We start from the raw sequence: 22546 nt of genomic DNA on the forward strand, positions 1-22546 counted from the left end.
AATCCTGGCCACGAAAGACAGCGTTATTATCATAACTTATGAAATACGTTTTCCATATTTACAAGGGTTACTCTGCGTTGTTAGAATAGCGAAGTAAGTTCTTTAAAAGCTCCAAATCAGAAATCGAGTAAGAAATGGAAGAATAAGAACATATTTTAGGAACATAATTTTGAAGATAGGAGAAAGGTAAAACATAATTGGAACTGTAAACAGTGATGGGATTACCTATCAGCAGAGTTAACTGTTTGGGTTCTGCTATTACTGAGTCAGTTAATATAAAACGGATGGTTAGTAGTTAGAGGGTTACATCTAGCAAAAGATGACAGCTCAGCAAACAACGAGCGAGAGAAAATATCAAAAGGATCGTTGAACACAGGTGAAACTTAACCTCATTCAGCCATATCAGTACACACAGACACGTAATTAAGTATTAGAGGCTGATTAAGTATTACGTGATGCCATATAAACGCAGCTTAAAGATGAAATACAAAGTTCTGACATGTGAAGGTGGTTGTAAATAGTCAGTTGCAAAAACCCATTTTATTTAACCGTTCTATTGTTTTATATTCTGGTTAGGCTATTTTACTGTCAGAACAGCTACGTTCAGTACACACTAATTTGAGATTGTATCATTGGCATTAGAAAAACAATGATGTCATCGCACGGATAATGAGTGTGTCAGACGTTAACAGCAGTGAAAGATAAAAGTCGATTAATGAGCAACAAAATCATGCAGCCCATTGAACAGCTCTGTGGAATTTTAACATGTGAGCGATGATAATCATATCACAATGGAAAACACTGTTGTATATCGTATGGGCGTTTCCGAAATCTTTAAACAAATACTGGAATGTTTTATTGCCGCATAAATGAATTACGCTTGTGCGTATACCAAGGTTGACAAGCCTTTACGAAGATAAACATTCGAGACTATGCGGGTGATGCTAACGTTGTTTCCATTCCATAATATCGCTTGGAAAACGTGTTATTGTGATTAGAGAACGTTAAAATGTACGAAGAAAAAGTGGGTTACAGTGTTTCACGAAAAATTAAAGAAATTCGGTCACTTCGATTGTATAGTATGACAACGAAATTCGCAGAATGACAAAGAGGATGACATGGAAAAGATGACAAATGCATACACTACTGTCAACAAACGTGACGGGACTGTACTAGTTAGGAGACATAGGAGTAGAGTGCAGCACAACATTAAGATGGATCTTAAGAACACGGGGTTTATCTGTGACTGTATTTAACTTGCTCCGGACAGGTCTTCAGTGGCGGTGTTTGTGAACACGGTTATAAAAATGAGGGTAATTTCTGGACTAGCTGAGCGACTACCAACTTCCAAACACTCTGATTCAAACAATAATTTGTCTCCGTGAATGAATCCAAAAAATGGGCATTTATATAACAGTAGCTGCATTTATAAAAGTTATGTAAGATTTGCACCTGGAAAGCTACAATAAACATAAATTAATTATAGTGTCTTAAATTCCTGGCTAACCTCCATCCTAAGTATGCACGGAGTAACATGCGCTAGAATTTTCTGCACGTATTAAAATTAGTTATTTCTTCTGAAACATTATGATAAGCAAACGAATCGCATATTTAAATTAAACTAATATTTTAAAGTATTAGGCTACAATGTTGTCTGTTGCACTATATTTGTGTTTGGACATCCGAAAGATGTGTTCGTATGAAAATGCCTGTCTTGTCAATAACCTGTCTGTTCCTCGTTCAAAACAACTCCGTATCCAGCTCCATATTCTTTCGTTTTACGGTGATGTATCGGACAGGAAATATTCTCTTCTCTATCCGTGTCCATTTCTTCATGTCTGTGTCATAAACCGGAAACGAAAACAATAGAATTTGCTCGAAGATTGCTGCCGCCGTCCGCTTGTTTGTATTCATTCTTCGATACGAAATCCATAACGTTCTGTCATTCAAGGAAACTTTTTGTTACAAATACTGCACTTCCAGTTCAGGATATAGTACAGACTAGGGAGCAAGTCATAGGACACCAGCGCGATATTCCTGCCCTACACGTTACTTAAGTATTTCGGAAACCAATTTAAGTACGTATCTAAAAACGCGGAAAAAAGCACGTCACACGGACGGAGTCATATCGAATGAAACGGACACGAACACCTGGAAACTATGAAGATGGCTGTCATGCAGATTGCAGAGCCGTGCAGTCTGTTACAAGCTTTTGCAGAGGTACTTGCTGACTCTACAATCAGCAACTTCTATAAGACTACACGACGGCACAACCCAGAGGATAGCTAGCCATTTTCATGCACCTTATCTTAAAAATTCACCTCCTTAGCTGGTCCCTTCCTCATCTTCCTAGTTTTGTCAGTTCTCTCAAATAAGGATATGGTCACACAGTTGTTTAACTACAGACTCATAACTGGAATACTACCCCACTATGGCGAAGTACAACAAAGGCATCGGTGATCTAGTACCTAAGTAACAGACTTAAGATTATATCTTAACTCCATTCGAAAGTATACAACAAAATAACTCATATTACAATAATAACACACTTCGACCAAACTTTTATTTAGTTATGGTTTATTTAACGCCCCTTCCGATAGTTCAGTCTATAGGATAGGGTTCAAATAAAATGGCGATTGATGAATGGACTTAATGAATCAGAAAATACCTGGAAGGAAACGATCATGGCTTTTGAAGACACTACCACATCTTTTTGCCTGGAGTGACTGAGGAAATTCATATAAAATCTCAGTCGGTATAGCCCGTCTCCGGGCTTAGATTTGAACCAGATACACCCCGAAGAAGAGGAACACCTAACCACTAGTCCTCGACGATCAGTTAAGAAAACAGAAAATATTTCGTAATTCGTGGAAAACAAACTGAAACAACCGTTAAGGAATTTCAAATGCTTTCATACTATGAAAGGGTGAGATATATCACAATCAATATACCTCTAAGAATATTACTTGTCATCCCCCCCCCCCCCCCTCACAACACTGGTAAAACTTCCATTACTTCCGAGCTCGCCCAAAGTACCTTAAAAGGAAGCATTAACTTCTGGGTTAGCATTAACGTCTTCTTATTAATAAACGTGTGCTTTTACCTGAATGACAACTACGCGGTTTATGTAATGAGCAGTGCTGTATTACGTTTTCTGTTAATAAAACATTCCACGGTAGAATGTTCTGAGGCTAAAGGATTATTGTGAAAACGAGTCATTCGCACTGAGTTTCGAGATTTTCTTTGCCCGTGTAAATGGAAGCAGAAAGATGTAGCAAGATATTCTACTTTTTTCAAAGATAAAACATCACGAGAAATTCTGAGGGGAGCTGAAAACATAATAGAAACACTAAAGCTAACAAAGTACAAAAATATCAGAAAACAAACGGAAGAGGATATACGAAATGACAGTAGTTATTATTATGATTAAACTAAGGAATCGAGGGGGAGAGAAAGACTAGAAGCAAAAGATAAGACAGTTGGACAATAACCGTATTCAACAAGTCAGAGAAGAGGTAAGAAAGAAGCACTAAGGAACTCACCCGGGTAGCACACAGTGTAAACCGAACACTGACCAGGCCAAGGCATTTCGTTTAAACAAACTACGAAAATATCGGAGACATTGTCACAATTTTACAATTAAAGATGAGACTGGACCAACAGCAGAGAAATATCTGAATTTAGATGAACAATATCTGTTTTGGAGAAAACCTCGAGTTATCATCTCGTAGGCCTCCACGACCTACGTCACACAGCGAGTTTAAATACTCACACAATCTTATCTATTCCTCCTCACTTCAGCCCTGAAGATGAAGTCAGTGTTTCCCTCAGAAACATTAGTGTACAACCAAAGAACCACATGCGTCCGCATTGCCATAGAAACCTCAAATCTCGCACGACATACAAAAAGGTAAGCGCATTCAAGTAGTACCAGAAATGTTAATTTTCAGTAGAGTGCGTACATACATATCTAAGCGAATTAATGAGATGGCGGTACTTACTGATGACGGTGAGGCGGACCTTGGAGTTCCGGGTTGGCGACTGTCGGAAGTCGACACGGCACCGATACTCCCCTTCGTCCCGCTCGTCCACGTTGTTCAGGGACAAGGTGGCAGGGTCAGTGACTGTCAGGAAATACCCGCGCTCGTCAAGAATCTCCTTATCCTTCCAATGAGACGCCACCTCGGAGTGTTTTCCTCGGATGTCGTAACTGAGGACAAACGACAATATTAAGGACAACTCCCCGCTCGTAGTCTTATGGCCTAGCAGGATGCAACCTAGCAAACTCACATTCAAGGAAAGTTCAGAACACACATCTGTTTCAGATATGTAGTTATCAGCTTTCCTTCATGTTAAATCCCTCAGGTGTCAAGGAACATAAGTCTCGTTCACAGTTTCACCAATCTTAATTTTGACCCTACTTTCCTGCGTTTATGTCATTTCCACAAATGACAATCTGACGCCAAAGTCCTCACTAGAGCAGAAATTGAAATTAGGTATAATTCCTATTTAATGGGTCAATTTGCTTCGGTAAGTTCTCCCGTTGGTCGCAATTCATAAATAAGAAGAAAATTAAATAACCTCATTGCCTGATACAGGAGCTTCAAAAACCGTCATGCGACTGAAGGACTGGCTTATTAGAATAGTGTAGTATCACAATTTCATTGGGTTGCATTTACCCTGTTTAAATTTCGGAATAAAACCACTCGAAAGGAACATGTGAAAGCAGGCAGTCATAATTTAAAAATATCGGAGCAAAAATAGCAGCTGCCTTTAATAGGCATCCGCAGTAGCAGTATAAAAAGGACAGTGGTAATAGTTATTAGCACCTGCACTCGCAATCTGAATAAGTCATATTAATTATGTGATATGAGGATAAATGCAGGTCTAGCTGACGACAGGCCGAAAGATGTTTCTGCAAACCAGAAAGTTTCTAGCATAAATTAGACATAGTCTATTATCATTAACGTCCCCTCCAGTGTTTCAACTTTTCAATCACACGTTCATCAAAATAATTTTTAGAAACTAGAGCAACGGCCTATTTAAATTTAACAGATATGAATTGTTTAGTATTTTAAACAAACAAGTATTTCTTTCATTTACATCTCTCGTTTTTCTTTCACAATTCCTACTTTCTTTTCAATTTCTTTCATTCTTAGCTACTCTTCTTTTCTTTGCAATATTTCCTTCGTAATTAGTCTCTTTTCTTCGTTTTCTCCTGAATTTCTAACTCATCTTTCCACATTATGGTCTCTTCGATCCTTCATACTCTTTCTTCCTACCGTATACATCGTTTTAGTTCAAACATGACATTACATTCTCTAAAACAAATTATGTAGACGCAGGACATTTCTTTCCTGAGTCATTTCATGAAAGCACATTAAACAACATTATACTCACACTTAGTAACCTGCACTATAAAATATCCGTCACACAAAATTTATTTCACTACAAAGAAAATGTATAAAACCAATTATCAGAATAAACCACGTTTCCTTCTTAACCAACTTCGCAAACTCGCATAAAACAAGATTATATCCACGGTTCGTAATGTAATAATATACAACATTCATCACACAGAACATGTTCTACTGAAACTGTTTTACTCCATTTCATATCGGAGTTTTGCTAAACCAAACAACATCGATGCAAATTATTCTTTAGGCCCTTGCAAAGAACATTTTGACATATTACGCCTCAAGCTACATGCATGAGCGCTTTCCACGTCGTCCAAGCCCATTTTAACTGTGACAGCATGCGAGAAACCAAACAAGCAAGCAACAAGATGGCTTTTATTTGAAAGAAACAAAACTCCAAACTTTTTTTAAAAAAAGCAACGCGTCTCGATTATAAAGACCAACTGGTTAATACTGTTTAGGAAAATAACCTCTGTTTCTGTTGAAAATCATACGAAACCCATAAATAAAAACTGTTAGAAAAATCCAGATACTGAATATTACAGTAGATGGTACATATAATTACCATTGTACTTAAAAGAATTAAGAACAGAGTAGCTTGAGAGAAATTTTTCTTTGCAAATCAGTCTATTTAGGTGAGTAAATACCAGCTCTAAAGACAGCAATTTTGACATCCTTCGTGGTGCGAAACAAAAATTCCTTTTGCGAAGAATGTAGAGGCCTGTCTATCTGACCCAATAACAACAGCGCTCTTCGAGGGACAGCTCCGATGGAACCTCAGTAGTACCAAATGCATTTATACGAACACCACGGATGACCAGTGAAGACACAATCCTTATAGGCCTACTTCAGGTTCTGTAAATTTGGTTAAATTTCAAAGGCTGACAAAAATCTCTGTAGTAACATACACCTGTGGGAAAGGAGTAATGGAAATAAATCACAGATATAAATACCTCAGGCCCACTTGGAAATGTTAAAAGCAGAAGGGAAGACAATAATAAACTTATTTTAAATATACAGAATGTGAGCTAGATTCAACACGTTCAGCGTAGGTTCCAGTAGCGGTTTCTTAAGTTTTTTTGAGAAGGAATGAACCTCATTAACAACTCATCAAATGTTTTAGGCAAGACTGTATTGTTATTAATAGAAAAGCAGCTTATTAAACACATTTATTTGAAGTGAAGAGTAAGTCTGAGGTATTTTAAAACATATTAGTTGGATACTTACAAACAAAGCACTGAAAATAATACGGAAATGCATGCCACGGAATTAACAGCTTGGACGTTACAACCTACACAGACAATCTCACTGGATGCTATTTAAATAAGAAAATTTTAATTATCTCCGTAGGAAACTACTAATCTGATAACATACGTCCGTTATTTATAATACTGTTTCATGATTAGTTTTGAAATAGCAACTCTGATCCATATGTTGTTATTCCGCACGCAGCACTAGCGCCAGAAACAGCCGGTGCACTACAAGGTTTTTTCTACAAACAATCTTATGAAAATGAAAAATGTTTATTCACAGCGACGGGTTTTGCACATTTCTAAACCATAAATAACCTAAATCGTCTTGACATCGCGTTTTCTTATAGCTGCCCATATAAATCATATCAGTAGAAAGTGTAGGCTACAAAGGCGTCTTAAAGGAATTTGCATTTTCAAAAGGTCTTGTAAAGACTAAGACGTACGAAAGAAAACTAGCTTTAGTTTATAACAGAAAGGTCCACTGAATCCATCCATTATTATTATTATTAAATAAAAGGGAAAGTTTTAACCCATCCTAAAATGCTCATGGCTTCAAAACACGTCCTGTACGACTCAGGAGGCTTGTGGCAAAATGATGATTCACGAAAGAAGTCTAATACTACGATTTATATATTTATTCTAGCCATAAAATATATTTTCGCCAGTGAGATTACTATAATTAAATCTGCCGTCTATTGAACACATGCTGTTCCCCTTAAGTATCATTTATCATATTTCAGATTTCTATTAGACCAAATTGTGTTCAAGAAGTTGAAGTTAATAACTAGAAGATTTGACAGATACATTTGAGTGTACGAAATGAGAGCCTCAAAAATATTAAGATATTTAAATTGTAACGCCATTCGGGATAATTAATTTATTGACCTATTCCGTAATATATGACAGCATATAAAAATATAATACGTATGTTTGTTACAGTAAAAATACCAATTACAATATAATTCCATGTAATTCATTATCAGTGTTCGTCCGTACTTCTCACTGGGAACTGTTGGTATGCGCGTGTCATTCTTATGATGTCCATCCGATGTTCGACTGCTGATGTGATCATTCTACCCGAATACTTGGGCATGATCAAGTCGAACTACACCATATATTGAGAGGATTGGGGAAATATTATTGAAAATGCTCTGTAAAAAATTCCAACTCCAAAGTTACTAAAATTGTTAATACTCCATACATAAATAAAATTATTTTAATAATCTTTAAGCCAAGCTTTTTCTAACAAACTTCCATCAAATCCGGATATGCCCCAAAACTTTAAAAACAAAGTTTAATACGGTACGCTGGAGCCTAGCATGAAACAGGAATTTGAACCATAAATTTCTTTACGTTCTAAATTACTGTAATTCTCATCGGTTCAGACCGCAACTGTCAGATTAACAGTTTTAGTGACTAATTCATTAGCGTATTCATTTTAAGACTTTATACAGCCCCACAATGTATAAATCTGTAATTCCTTTCGCAAACCATTATCATAATAATAATAATAATCATCGAATGTATTAAAATATATATCGTGATAAAATCAAAGAGAATGAGATGGGCCAGACATGTAGTACTCATGAAGGAAATGAGAGATTTGTGCAAAATTTTAATTGGTAGGCGTTAATAAAAAAACGCAGAATAACCAGGAGTAGATGGGTGAATAATATTAAAATGGATCCTAAAGACACATGGTGGTAAACTGTGAACTGGATTCTTCTGGGTCATGATAGAGACCGCTGGTGGGTTTCTGTGAATATGGTAATGAACCTTCCGGAGGGTACGATCAGCTTCTTAAGAACCCTGCTCCATGGAGTTGTTACATAGTTTGCTGGAGTAACTGTACTAATTGAGAAGAGAAATTACAAAACTAAAACACAAACAAACATTTGATCTTGTTAGCAGTGATCCGTATGTTTCGCAGTATCAAGTTCCAGGGATCAGAAGGCGTCAGCAAGCAGAATTGGTTTTTCAATTTTCAATACTTAGTTGTAATTGCCTACCATGCAAATAGCACAAAATGAGTTTACGACGCAAAATATACGCATGCATCATTATAACGGGAGCTGTAAATTGATTACTTTCTATAGAGTTACTTGAATAAATGTTCCTTGGGTGCTTGAAGTCCTTTGCACTAAGCATATACGTTTCTGTCAGCGTAACGTTGCTAAGCAACCTTTAATGGCAAAGCATTCTTTTATGTAAATCGGTAACAGCCTGTAGGTGCGCGTTTATACGGTTCCTACAAACAAACATTATTCCGTAAAGAATGTTAGTTGCGTGTCACAGATTAATGATATAAACATACTGAAAATAATTATCTGAATCCTTAAAACAAACGGTGTACTAAATACTGCATTAATTAGCAGGTTCACATAAATAAAATAAAAATAATATTATAAACCATCCTAAAATATAATAATCAAATCGTTATTTCGTGTCATCTGCAAAGATTATTAAAAGTTGAAAGGAACTTGAGGAAATTTGTGTAATACAGAATTGCCATAATATGGTCTTGGCTGTTTTAACAATATTCCTATGTAAATCTGCTTTAAAGAACTGAAGGAAAGCACACATATCCCAGAACTGTATTTGATAATGATTGATTCTTTGGTTATTTAGTAACTATTTTCCAAGTATTTAGATTGAGCAGGATGATTTTGTAAATGATGGACTAAAAGGATCTCGAAGGAAATATTAATAGCCTCTTTTTAAGATACCAACGTAGCATTTGCCTAAAGTAACAAATTAAAACAAAGAAGAGGACAGATTGTGGCAAGGGTTATCCCGAATGCGAAAGAGAAACGTACGAAAACGCTTGTCGAATTACGTAGAAAATTCCATAGGCCTGAGATATGATAACCGAAGCCCGGGGTTTTGTTACACTTTGAAGCTTCCCAAATACAAGACAGACAAATTATCGCCACGCTAACCTGTTCCGTATCAGCGTCTCAGAGGAAAAGCGCGAGACGTCCAATTACACAGAGTGAAATCGATCTGCTTCCTAGAGAGAGAGAGATATATATAACAACCATACTGCGTCAACATGAGTTATCCTATCAAACACACCATACCACGTCATTCAAGACAATGAAGTAGCCACGTGGTAGACATGCTGAGTTAATAATTTAAAAGGGGAACGTAGAGCACGAATAAATGTGTCCCGCTAAATTAACAATGGATTGTGCGACTAACATATATCATTCCTACACCAGACGAACTGACGCTAATTAGTGTTACTACACGTCACTGTGATAGTGTCAAACGGGAATAATATTTATTGTAGCGAGTTCTTTACTCTGATGGGAAATGGTGTGATGGATACAGACATTTTCTGTTACTGTTATTCTATGAAAGACAGTCATTTGTTGAAATAATTGAACTATTCAATTTAGGTAATGTAGGATTGTTACGCAAGAATTCTGGCGCCTGAACCTGTAATGAAAAGATCATGAATCTTCACAAAACATCTAACTTATTACTGTTCTCAGCATAAACATCAGATAACACTCTTCTTACGTTATTTGATAATTCTGTTTCAAGACAATTTTCATATTTAGTCCAATGATGATTAAAATTTATTTAGGATACGGAGAAAATTACGATTTTGAAAATAATTTGTGGTCTGATCGAAAGGTTTTCCGAAGTCACCTGGAACTAATGAGGAAAACAAAAAACAATCAGTCGCTGTCATAACGTTTAACCCGGCATTATTGAAAAAAATTATAATCATCCTATCCGATCTGTCGTAAAGAAATTCAGAACAAACATACTAACGTTACGATTAAATAATATCGAATAAAATTAATGTTTAAAAACTCGGTTGAGTTTGAGCTACCCTGAACGATGTTGTTGTGTTGATGTGGTTGTTATTAATCTTTGAAGGGAAGTGAGGTGACGATATCTTGAAATAGTTCAGGACACCTTCTTTTGAAAAGGTACCTATCCAGCTCTCACTACTACATTCCTATCCAACTCTACATAACTTCTGCAGCTGAAATACCGTTTCATTCGTGTACAACCTAAAAATCAGTCGAATGGAAATACAAGTTGCCTGCACTTTTGCTTTAAGTAATCTGCTCCAAGTTTGGAGTCAAGCGAACGGACAAACGACTGCTTTCTAAATGAATTCGTTACGATTCTGCACAGTCATTGGACGTCACAGGTACTTATTGCAAGCATAGATCTGCTTAAGCACCGGCTAACGTTACCAGCACTACACGAAATATATTCATAAAACATATTTTATGCCTATAAATTGTATCTTGCTGAAACTATCTGAAGCAGAAATTTTAGGTCTACATTTTATGTATCGTACCGATCATCTCTTGCATAAGCCGTTTTGAGAAATCTGTTGAGATCGATTTGCAAAATAAAATAAAATTCTCCCGTCAACTTCTAGTGCAAAATTTCGTCGAAGTTCTATCAGTAGTTTTACAGATGAACTATGGGCACAGACGAGTGAATACGACCTCCACATTACGGCTCATTTATGCATTTCGTGTACACCCCCTAACGTTTTATTAATGTAGAGACAGGTATTCTAAATAGCTTCGCTTTTCTGAATATTTGTGTTAATCAATTTCCGATTTCCATTACCGTCTCTTCCACGTATGTCATCATACCTATTGGCTAAATTACTGAACTTACTAATGGGATAGTGCGCGCATTAACGTGCTAGTGATATGGAATTGGCCACGGAACTATATATATATGTCAACATCTTGTCGAAAATATGACTGCACTTACAGGTCGTTTACTTTAAACGTTACTTTATGTATCATATTTAGAACTTCATGATACTGTGTATCCCGTGTAATCGCGGCACGTATAGACATGATGAATGCATACATAATTTGGGTCAGAAAAATTAAATGTATAAGACCAAACGACAGACCTATATATACACGGAAGAATGGTATTAAAATCAATTTCAAATAAATACGGGTTTCGAGTGGGATCATTTGGCTCAGGACAGAGACCAGAACTGGCCCCTTTTGGACGCTGAAGAACATTTCGGTTTCATATAGTGCACGGAATTCCTTTACAAGTTCAACCACTAATGGCTTCGAAAGAAGTACTATAATTTTTAGAGATAATATATCGGTAAATATAATTAATTATGATCCTGGTACATACTTATTCCGATGATAATTGCAGTCAATTTCACTACCGTACTTCTTTTTGGGTGCAAATCAAAACCCGACTAGAAGTCGCTGAATGCTAACACTGGTGATATGAATGCATTATCTAGCATAATACGCCTGCATGCCAACTTGAAATAAAACGGACAAAATTTATTTTAAATCTGTTACATTTTCTTCGGATGCATACATAATATGCAAAGTGACGTGCCCAATTGCATTTTGAGTGCATCACTATATCATCAGAAGAGGCTCTGGTTCGATGCATGGACGTAATAAAAGGACAATACGTACCACCTACTAGGTACGCACGAACGTTACATCACTTTATGCATTAACACAGTAGTAGTAAACACTGTTACGATGTCAGTGAGACCAAACACACTGTCGTGGTAGTCGTAACATCACGGTACATGTAATATTTGTTGTGGAGTGTTAAGTACGTAGCTGCGTAAATCGGTTCATGTTCCGCCAGATTAAAACTAATATTTTAAGCGTATTTCAATCACAAACATTTTCAATTGTTTAGCGGATCGTTAATCCAATGTTGCTGATGCGGTAGAACTGGGCATTAGTGACAAAACAGCAAATCGTGCTGTTATTGTTTGCTACAGTTTCCTTATTTACTGCGACTACTGGACGAATAAATCTGCATAATCCACAAAGCTGTCTCTATTATAATTATACGATTCTGCATAATATTAACTACCTTTATGTGCAAACTGATATATTACGACTTGTCTAAGTTGACAGGAATAAGTTCTTTTGCGCTGAAATGTAAATCAGTTTTATTATAACATTGTCTTTGCAAATGGCACAAAGTACACAATTTATAAAACTTCTTTACAAAGCAAATGAAATGTGAAAAATCTTCACGGCGACTAAGGCAAGATTCCTGTCAAACACACCGACAGAAAAGCAACCGCCTGACTCCAGACGCCAATCAAACTCAGACTCCGCCAAATTCTGCCATAAGCACCACCATAGGTCGTTCGAATTTCTAGCTGTCATTGTCAGAACTTAATTGTAACCTTGTCCACACAGCTCGAGCGGTCAAGCACAGAGGGCACAGAATATATTACATTAGCAGACAGACAGAAAGAAGTAGCATTGTTGCTTGTGGTGAACTGCTAAATAATGAGTTCGCCCACCCATCAACTAAATCCGATGTCAGATTAAACATTACATGATGGGCCTTGAGGGCCCCACGTTAATTACGCCTTAGTTACAATAAAGTAAAACGTTTTATAGTGGCTATCAGACATTATTAAATAGTATTAGTCTGTTATTTTTCAGTTTTGAAACTCGTATTAATTTCTTTAAGAACCAAAGTTAAATTAAATTGAATCTTCACATACTTCTTTTCGAATAATAACCGTAAAAGTTAAAAAGTTCAGAAACGAATTGATAACCAGCTGTAGCAAACCTTTTGCACAAGATAGAGAATGAAATTCAATATCTTTTGATTCTTCCGACCAGCTTCTGTCTCCTTATATCAGAATAAATTCTAAGAAACTTAGTGGATTCTGTGGTAGGTTTACTATGGATTTTGTAATAAAGGGAACTGTCACAGTCACTCTTTTGTGTCCGCAAGAAGGTGATAATCTATATCTCTGGACTCATTTTAGTACGCTGAACGATAGAATTTGTTCAAGAAATAACACTGGAACCCAGGAACAAGGGCGCATTAATGAGATATTCGTATGAAGCTAAAGTGAATAATGCATACAGAGATTTTGATTTAAGAGTATATGATGTAAAGCTGGCTATGCGAATTAATTGAAGTACAAGAGATTTTACGCATTATTTGCACATAATTCATGTAATTAAATGCATAATTAAGAGATCACGTCTGCCTGCCTGACGACAAGTTTAAAAGCACAAACTACTCAACGTATTTCGAACTATTAGATACTAAAACTATACTAAAGGTTCTAAAGCGAAGACCATTTAGAACCATATCGGTAGAGTAATACGTTGTTTACATGAGGAGCAAATACAGACTACATAACTTTCATAAAAATAAAGAAGTTCAGGTAAGGATATATTATAGCCTATCTAATTCTTGCATCCATTAATCAATTCTATTGGACATTATGAATTAATAATTATACCTTTTTGCGTTATTTCTTCCCGTCTTTCTTAAATTAACTCAAATCATGCTTTCCATATACTTGTGAGTTTTCAGTCGTAACATCAAAAGTTCACCATCCTACCCGTGTATCTGCCTTTTCATGCACAAGAAGTTTCATTAAAAATCTGAAGAGACTATTTTACTTAAGTTCAAGTGCCCGTTTCATCAGTCATCGCTGCCAAAACACTAATAACTCCTACTATTCGCAGTCTCTCTATGTTTCATTCTACACAAAATTCAGTCGTAATGAAGGCACAGTTACACACTTAGTTTCATGTCTCGCCACTGAATGGTTCTAGTGACGTGTCGTCATCCCTTCCATTATCTATATAATAAAAATAGGCTAAGAATTTTTTATATTGCAAAAATTAATGTTCGATATTACAGAAGCACAGACGTCTCATTAAATCTGGAAATCTTATTAAAGAACAGTCTATTCAAGTCTGCGTCAGGGTTGTTTTACTCTGCCCGACGCCAGGCATCTTCTTATGAACAGCCCATGATATCACAGTTAGTTTACTTTATCGAACTGCTCATAAAACAACAAGTTTCATGCTCCCAACACTCCCCAATGTGTAACATCAGTTGAATAATTTATGGCATAATAATTTATCTTTAGTTAACTTTTGAACTTCGCTACTCTCAAGTCACTGAATCTTCAAGTATTTTTCCTTGACAAAGCTGAAATGCTTTGTGTACAATGGTCCTTCTATATTGATTTAACGTTCAATTTTCCACCCGCAAATAACTTGTGGAAAGTTGGAACAGGATTGGGTTTATGGAGCCCTTACATTACACTTTCAATGTAGGCCTGTTTCTGTGGAAGTAAGGTAGAAAGATGAAGGAATATTCTGTCCAACATCCTATCTAATATCGGCTACAAGACAAACCAAGAACTTTAAAGGTCATGCAAATTTACATAAAGTGGGTTTTGGAAGGAAGGGCAAAAGGGAGGAGGGAAGTTATGGAGGGGGTAGCAATTTCCTCCCCCGACAAACTTAAAATGTATAGCTTGGTTTCTCGTAAAGCTTCAGTTATTCCTCCAGCCTCCGGATAGACCATATTCCTCACAAACCCCCTATTGTAACCCACCGCCACCACTCGCTCCACATTCTCCACCGCGTCTGCTTCAAAATTTCATCTCATATTTGTTGGACACTGACAAAAGTTGCTACCGTGACTTGCAATATCAAACGAATCCCTTCCAGTACAGTCACTTCAAACATAGCCAGTGTCTTCGCAGATACCTAGTATAACAAATGACGAACATACTCGCAAGAAACATAATTTTACGTAATCGAAATGGGACTAAACCAACAACGACCTAAGACGATTTGCTGGTAAAAGATTCTGTCACAGACTACAGCACATTAAAGAAGACACACAATGCTTGTACTCATAAAGCCAGATCTGACGTCGTAATTTATAGCTTTTATCTAGTAACGGGCATACTACGCACGCCTACATTTAATTCCTTCGGCGCGGTCAATATCTTAACGTTTAATCTCCTATGTAACTGATCAATTGAAAACTAACCTCATGCCTGCGTATTAATACATGTTTTAGTCACAAATACAAGGGTAACTTCCCTATACAGTGTATTTTTACTGAGGCAAATCATACAAAAGACGATATACACTGAATACGGGAATAAAAAATGTAATTATTAATACGTTAAAGACTGGAGAGTTGGAAGGAGAATTTTGGGGTGGAAATGATATGACGAAAACAGTCGTGGTCCATACATAAACGATTATTACGATTTAACAGAATGAATATCAAAAAACACAACTATAGACACATAAAGTATGTGAAACAGCTTTTACAAAATTAAAAACGCATCAGAAGAGAAACAACTTCCATGTGAATAACGGAATAAAAACAGTAGAGGAACGTTTAAATTATGAAATTGGGGGTTCATAGGTTGCTATGTATATTGTTCTCGCAACCTCTCCCATATAAATATCGCCCGAGGGGTCAGATTGAACCAAACCAACACGGGGCGCTAGTAAGAAATACGTATCGGCAGTGCGGAAAAAATATTAACGTCCGAATGGAAAACGAGAAAGTTCGATTTGTCATGGAGCAAACATATTGCGGTCCGAAGGTCGGAAGTTCGCGCGAAGGTTTTAACTATAAACATGTCTCACAGATTTTAAATGGTTATGAACGACGAAATGAGATACAAATATGGAGAATTTCTTACTCCATGGTCCTCTGTACAGACTGGATATTCTTTGTTATCCTCATTATATGCAGTTATGTTTTAAAAGAAGATGATGGTGTAATTAGTGCTTATAAACATCGGATGTCTAATAACTTCTTCATAACAAAGCAACCCTACAACATTCGATGCGGCTTATTCCCGATACCCATAAATAATGTATCTGTTACCTGACATGGCTCGCATTTTATTCAGTTGCATCCTCGATGTCAACCATATTTTTATTACTGAATTGTGCTTTGATATATTACCTCCATTACCCAAGTTTCACATCTACTAAACACGCTGTGTAGTTTTTGGTGATAACTGAAATTAATATAGCACCTACAATACCATAAAAAAATAGTTGACTGAATACAAAATCAAAATGCAATTTCATCTGTATATAATTAATATAAAATAGATTAAATTAAATTAAAAACACAAAGGCCTTAAAAATTATACAGACCCACTAACATGAAATTTTATCTTCAAATAATCAATAAAAATTTTAATTAACCTAAACGGAAAAGAAAGGAATAGCAGCTTGTACAAATATACAAAAAGAAACTAAAGTTAATCAGTCCAAAAATTGTGAATTTTCCGAAAGACGAGACAATAATAAATGCCTTCACAACATAAAACAGCATTATTAATTGGGCCGCGATGCTAATCACAAAAGCACAAACGTCTGCATTTTGAATGTTATCATTGTTTCCGGTAATAATTTATCACAGCAATGCAAAAGTTTAAATAGCATATTACTGAAAATTTTCGAAACCCTAGTCACAACATAGTCTTCAATTTATGAGAAGCAGACGTCAGTGAATTTCTTACATTTATTCCAGAGGAAAGAATTTCAAAGTCAATGCGACGAAATGCTTCTAAAAGCAAACCCTTCAGATGTCTCAACGGATCATTTGGTCTTGGGAGCGAGGGAATATTTCCCACTTCACGTAATGTAATTTTCAGACATCTTCCTTGGCTTTGCCTTCGAACATCTGACATTAAAGTACATTTGGCTGCCACTCTAAAAGTTTCGTGTTAAAACTTAAAATATCCTGTACAGTACACTACGTATAAGTTTGTTTCGTTTCGAAGGTATGTAGTTTTATTGCATGTTTTGCTGATACGTAATGTCATAAAATCTTTTTAACTTCCAGACATGTCTTTGGAGTATCTTAAAGAATATCATGACCGCTTCCTTCTACGTTATTCTTAATTAATCACATACAATCAATACAAGGCTGACAGTGTCGTTATAAAGATTAATAAAAAATTTGTTTCTAAAACTGACTACAGGAATATTTAAGGAGTTTCTCAGTCCCAGCCGGGCAGGGGTGGAATACAGACTCTACACAGACGTCCATCAGAGAGTGCAATACCAGATGTTAAGAGAAAACATTCAATATGATTAATAGTAAATGATATTTATAATATTTCCTTTAATTTTTTAATTGTTCAACAAAATTTTAATTTTAAAATATGGAATAAACAACTAATATAATAGCACTAAATGTTGTTGTGAGCTTCTAATTTCATGATTTCAGACATAAGTGTATGAAGTTGCACATTTGAATATTTAGGACGTTATAAACTTATGTATTTTAAAACACTCTTTCACTGAAAGCAGAGAAAATACAGCAACAGTCTACAGATGCTGACAGTCCTATCTAAAATCAATGAACTATAATAGGTAGTGCATTCAGCTCACAATATGACAAAGCCAGGCTTCATTTTGTTTCTCGGCTGAGTTTTATATGCGTGATATATCGGAAATCGAACATGGTTTCCAAAGACAAATTCTCGTCATAGGTATTTCATCTTCTGTTTTTTCTTCTTTCTCATGCTGACGCATGAGAAGACAAACAATATTTTACAGCATGTCTCTGAATAGTGTGTCTTTCTGTCAGGGAGGAAAACAAAGGATGAAAAGTAAGTTGGATATTTCAAGTAAACACAGTAAATAATACATAACTGCATTACAGTCATAATATTTACGAACTCCAACACATTTAACTGAGAACGTCAGATCAACAGCACCGCGTTTCATTAATTTAAAAGAAAAACCTGAAACCAGTATTCAGAAACACAAGGTTCTTCATCTGTCGGTGAATCCGGGCGTGTTCCGAGAGAATGCATCGGGACAGACCATACTCGGTTCCCTTCTCATCCATTTTCTGATTCGCCATTTATGTCTGTATCGTTCTACCATTAAAACTCCTCACATCAAAACGCTAAAACACTTCTTTTTTTTATAAATTCATTCGATGAAAAAGACGTGCATGCAATTTAGAGTTAAGGAACATAATTACATATATTCCTAAAATATAAAGTAACAAGTAACGAAACTCATTCATTCTTTAATTTGACTGATATTGGTATATCGTCAGTTTTTCGAAGAAAAAAACACCTGTGACATACCGTAATTTCAAATGTCTAACATCCACTCTCCTAAATCTTACCCCCCCCCCACACACACACACACAAACTAGGGAGGCACACTTTCCTGAACCAGGAAGTAATTTCAAATTTACGTTGATTTCAGAATGAAAAGAAACTTGTGGGTTACTACGGTATCTGTTTTCAGAGCAAAGTAAGAGTCGAAAGCAATCACAATGAAAACAAGAAGAGATCAGGTCTCGCGGCGAAGATGATGTTGACTGTGGTCTTCTGGAGCGTGACGCCATGTTGCTTTGCAGATGGGTACCAACGCTTCGGGAGAATGTACTGCCTCCGTTTTAATCTTACCTTGAAGGCATGTTCAACCAAAACACCTACAATACAATATGGCGTCACAATTCATAAGACTACAACTTTCCTGCCTCGCTAAAACACTGGAAAATTCAAGAATAATACACACATGAGAAAGCATAACGTAGATAATCACCTGATGAATTAACAGTTAAGAAACCTTGAATACTATGGAACAGACCTGCCTATGTCATATTCTCGAGCTTTCTGTTTCAGTCATATTCGATTATTTAGTTGTAATATTACAGGTATTCACAGCGGTGATACCGAAGATAGCTGTCTTCTGTGTTGTAGCGCCTCATAGTATGGTTTACCAACGTTTCAGAAGTCTTTGCTGCCTCTATCATCAGGGCGATAAGAGGCATATGTCTACCAGACTACACTCCGCTACAACCCAGAAGACAGCCATCTCCATTATTTCATATGGTATACTGGACGTTCGTTTATTGAAATTAACAATTCCTTTTATATCAAATTTCAGTTTAACAGCAAAATGAATAGTGGTATATTCATAACCATTTTGCAACTAATTTCTCATAAAGCTACCTTGCCAATAAAAATACCAGAGATGCATACCGCCATTACAAAGACAAGTCATTAATTAAATGTGACCTCGTATACAGAAGAGATTCACTGTCGGTGTTCCCTATAAAGAAACACAGCTTCTCTTCCACACGAACTGCGTAACATGAACCCAGTATTTGGGTATCCTTAGCAATATATTTTAAGACCGTCAATATTTAGTCGTAAAAGGAGTTTTTAGTGCCGCATACAGTCTGATGGAAACCATGCTAAATGGAGCACATGTATGGGAGACACTAAAATTTATGACTGAAGGTTGTAACTGAAATAAGATGCAATTTATTTAGTTTCAATACTCCCTTATAACACTAAAACCAATAGAAATTTATAAAAAAATCCTCAAAGAGTTTCATTCTATATAAATTAACGTTCGTATTTTACGACTGTTTACTTACAAAACACCAGGTTTATTTCTAAAGGCAGCTTAAATTTTAAGACGAACCCATGACTGTTATATCGAGATGAAGAGCTTTTCATTTTATTAAAATACAGTACGGTCGTATTTTGAAGCCGTTATCTGTTCGATATAGCATAAAATATGTAGCTCTGTAGTTAATCTATTATAAGTTATATCACTTTTGGTTTATAAACATGCAGATATGCATAGGTTAATGTAGAATTTCGTGAATTAATTCTTTTGCTTCAGATACAAAAAAACTTCAAACATCACGTGCAGGTTCAAAGATTTATAGAAAATCTTTAGATAAGCACGTTATAGAAAGTGTTAGTATGTTAGCATACGGATTTTTGAAAACGGAATGATGTTGGTACGATATGATATGATCAAACCACTTAAAACGAAACCGAAATGAGTTCTTGTATTTCCAACCTCAGTATCTACAACTTTTTGCACCACGTCTTTATTAATTTTAATAATTTTATTGGTTTCAAAGCTGATCAATAACAGTGTGTTCGCAGTGTAATCTAACTAACTGGGAAGGGAGCTGCTAGAACTCTTACAAAACAATATTTTGTCTCGTAAAACCTGATTGGTTAAAACCGAAACGGGGTAGACTGCGAAATATACACGCTGGAAATCTGAAGCAGTTATAATGTTTGTTGTGGAAAAACTACAATTTAACATTTTAAAGACGTAATAACGTGATGTACTGATGCATTTAACGGTGTGTTAAATAAAACACTACGCCAACTACTAATTTATTTATCAACCCTTTGATGCCGAAGCTCACGTAAATGACTTAAGAACTCCGTCCTTACTGCAAAGAAAACACAACTCTTTACCATTACAAAAATTAATTTATTAACGCATTTTAAGAAAATAATCGCTGTATACAGTGACAATCAAACAAAACCCATAAATATAAAATGCATAGTTACTGATTGTTAAAACAGGTGGTACATAATTTTACCACTGGCCTTTAAAGGGTTAATATGTCAGTTGTGATGATTCGATCACAAAGAGATCGCTGACGTAACAGTAAGAGAAACAGGAAAGTACAATCTTAAATACGCGGTATTCAGCTCACAATGATTCAAAATAAACCCTACATGAAGCAACCAAAACTACAGGGAAGTGCTGGAGGCCACAGGACCAACTGGTATATACCAATATCTAGCCGCCATTACACAAAACCGCGGGATGTGTTACAAATTAATTAACAAGCCTGCAAGTCCGAATGCTGTTTCTGCTTTGTAATGCTAGACGCATGGACACAATATGCATAATGTTCGAGCCGAGCATGACCTCAGGGTTATGTAGCGCTGGTATCACATACACATACGCTGGACACTCTTGGCCATCGAAAATGATGGAGACAGAAATGGGGTAGAAGGGGCAGATACGGCTCCTGTGACTCATGTTGTTCAGTACATTCAGAATTCTGGATGAGAGAATAGGATGGGCGTGTGGAAACTACTTATGGCCAGGTAATTTTACTTTACGAAATTTAATTGTGAACAAGAGTTACAGAAAACAGAAATATTCACATGAACTTCATGTAATGTCTATCTATTTCAAGGTCTACCTCAGTTTCAGCGTGCTACGAGATTATACTAAAAAAATATGATTTTTGATCATTTCATCCATAATACTTCATCGAACTTTCTTTTTGAACATGTATTTTATTTTGTGTTGACTGAATTTTCAGTTTCCTGAAATATTCATTCTTAACATCATGGGCTAGTGGCAGTAAAAATTATTATTTAATTAGGATCGAGGACATGTAACACTGATGAACAAATAACATAGCTATGCATCAAACAATATCATTTAAAGATATCACTTACAAAACCAATACGCAGATTGGGTATTGATATTAAAATTGATCATAAGCACATGAATTAGTAGAGAGAGGCCTTCGCTTTGCCTAGCAGCAAGAGTATTCTTAACGATAGGAACTGTCATCTCGTCTGTGAAAATCCTGCCAGAGGGAGTTAGTCAATTAGTCGGTCAGTCAATTGGTTAGTTAGAATTGGAGAGAAAGAAAGACTTAGATAAATGACCGAACGAAGACTAACTTTCATTATTACTTCTTCGAACCATGGCAGAATTTCGTAGGAACGTTGAAAACGAGTGATTTATTTCGGTTTACACCAGGAGATAAACACATCGCTTGACAATAAAACAAACCGAGAGCTGCAGCTACATTTAGACATTTGAGGTTCTGACTGCTGTAAAAATGCTGTGATATCCTGGTTTGTAAACCCGTATCCTGAAGATGGAGACAAAACATTCATCCGAAATGTTAGTAACAACGTGCAACATAACTACATTACAGTGATCTAAGTCCCATAGTTGGGCGCAGGAATAGGTTCTGGAAACAATATAATATAATGGATTCATTAACGTGAAATTACGCGCGGTCTAAGGCGAGTGCATGCGGTCTTTGGTCGCTCGAAGACTGAGAATGTTGGTTCGAATCCCGCACAAGGCACAGACTAATGTCTGCGATTTTGTGTAATCAGATGCATCACTATAAGCCGATCTCCCTTCCTTCAAAAAGCGTCGTACCAAATGTATGAAGGGATTAATGTTTTCAGAAGATAATTATAAATCTGATAAAGCCAAACGGACTACTCCTTAAAAGTTCAAA

The 22546-nt window shown here is 36.2% G+C and overlaps 1 protein-coding gene across 1 annotated transcript in view; it reads right to left on the minus strand.

The window, feature by feature from the left end:
• The window catches only part of LOC110840858 (nephrin), a 582698-nt gene that overhangs the window by 174349 nt on the left and 385803 nt on the right, over window positions 1-22546 (minus strand). Inside the window, exon 4 of the mRNA XM_087357892.1 lies at window positions 4002-4210. Coding sequence (XP_087214018.1) covers window positions 4002-4210 — 209 coding nt within the window. The remainder of the gene's footprint in view (window positions 1-4001; window positions 4211-22546) is intronic.

Source organism: Zootermopsis nevadensis, unplaced genomic scaffold (genome assembly GCF_977971745.1).
Source record: "Zootermopsis nevadensis isolate Lab colony 2312 unplaced genomic scaffold, Znev_1.0 Znev_ptg000029l, whole genome shotgun sequence".
Taxonomy (NCBI): Eukaryota; Metazoa; Arthropoda; class Insecta; order Blattodea; family Termopsidae; genus Zootermopsis; species Zootermopsis nevadensis.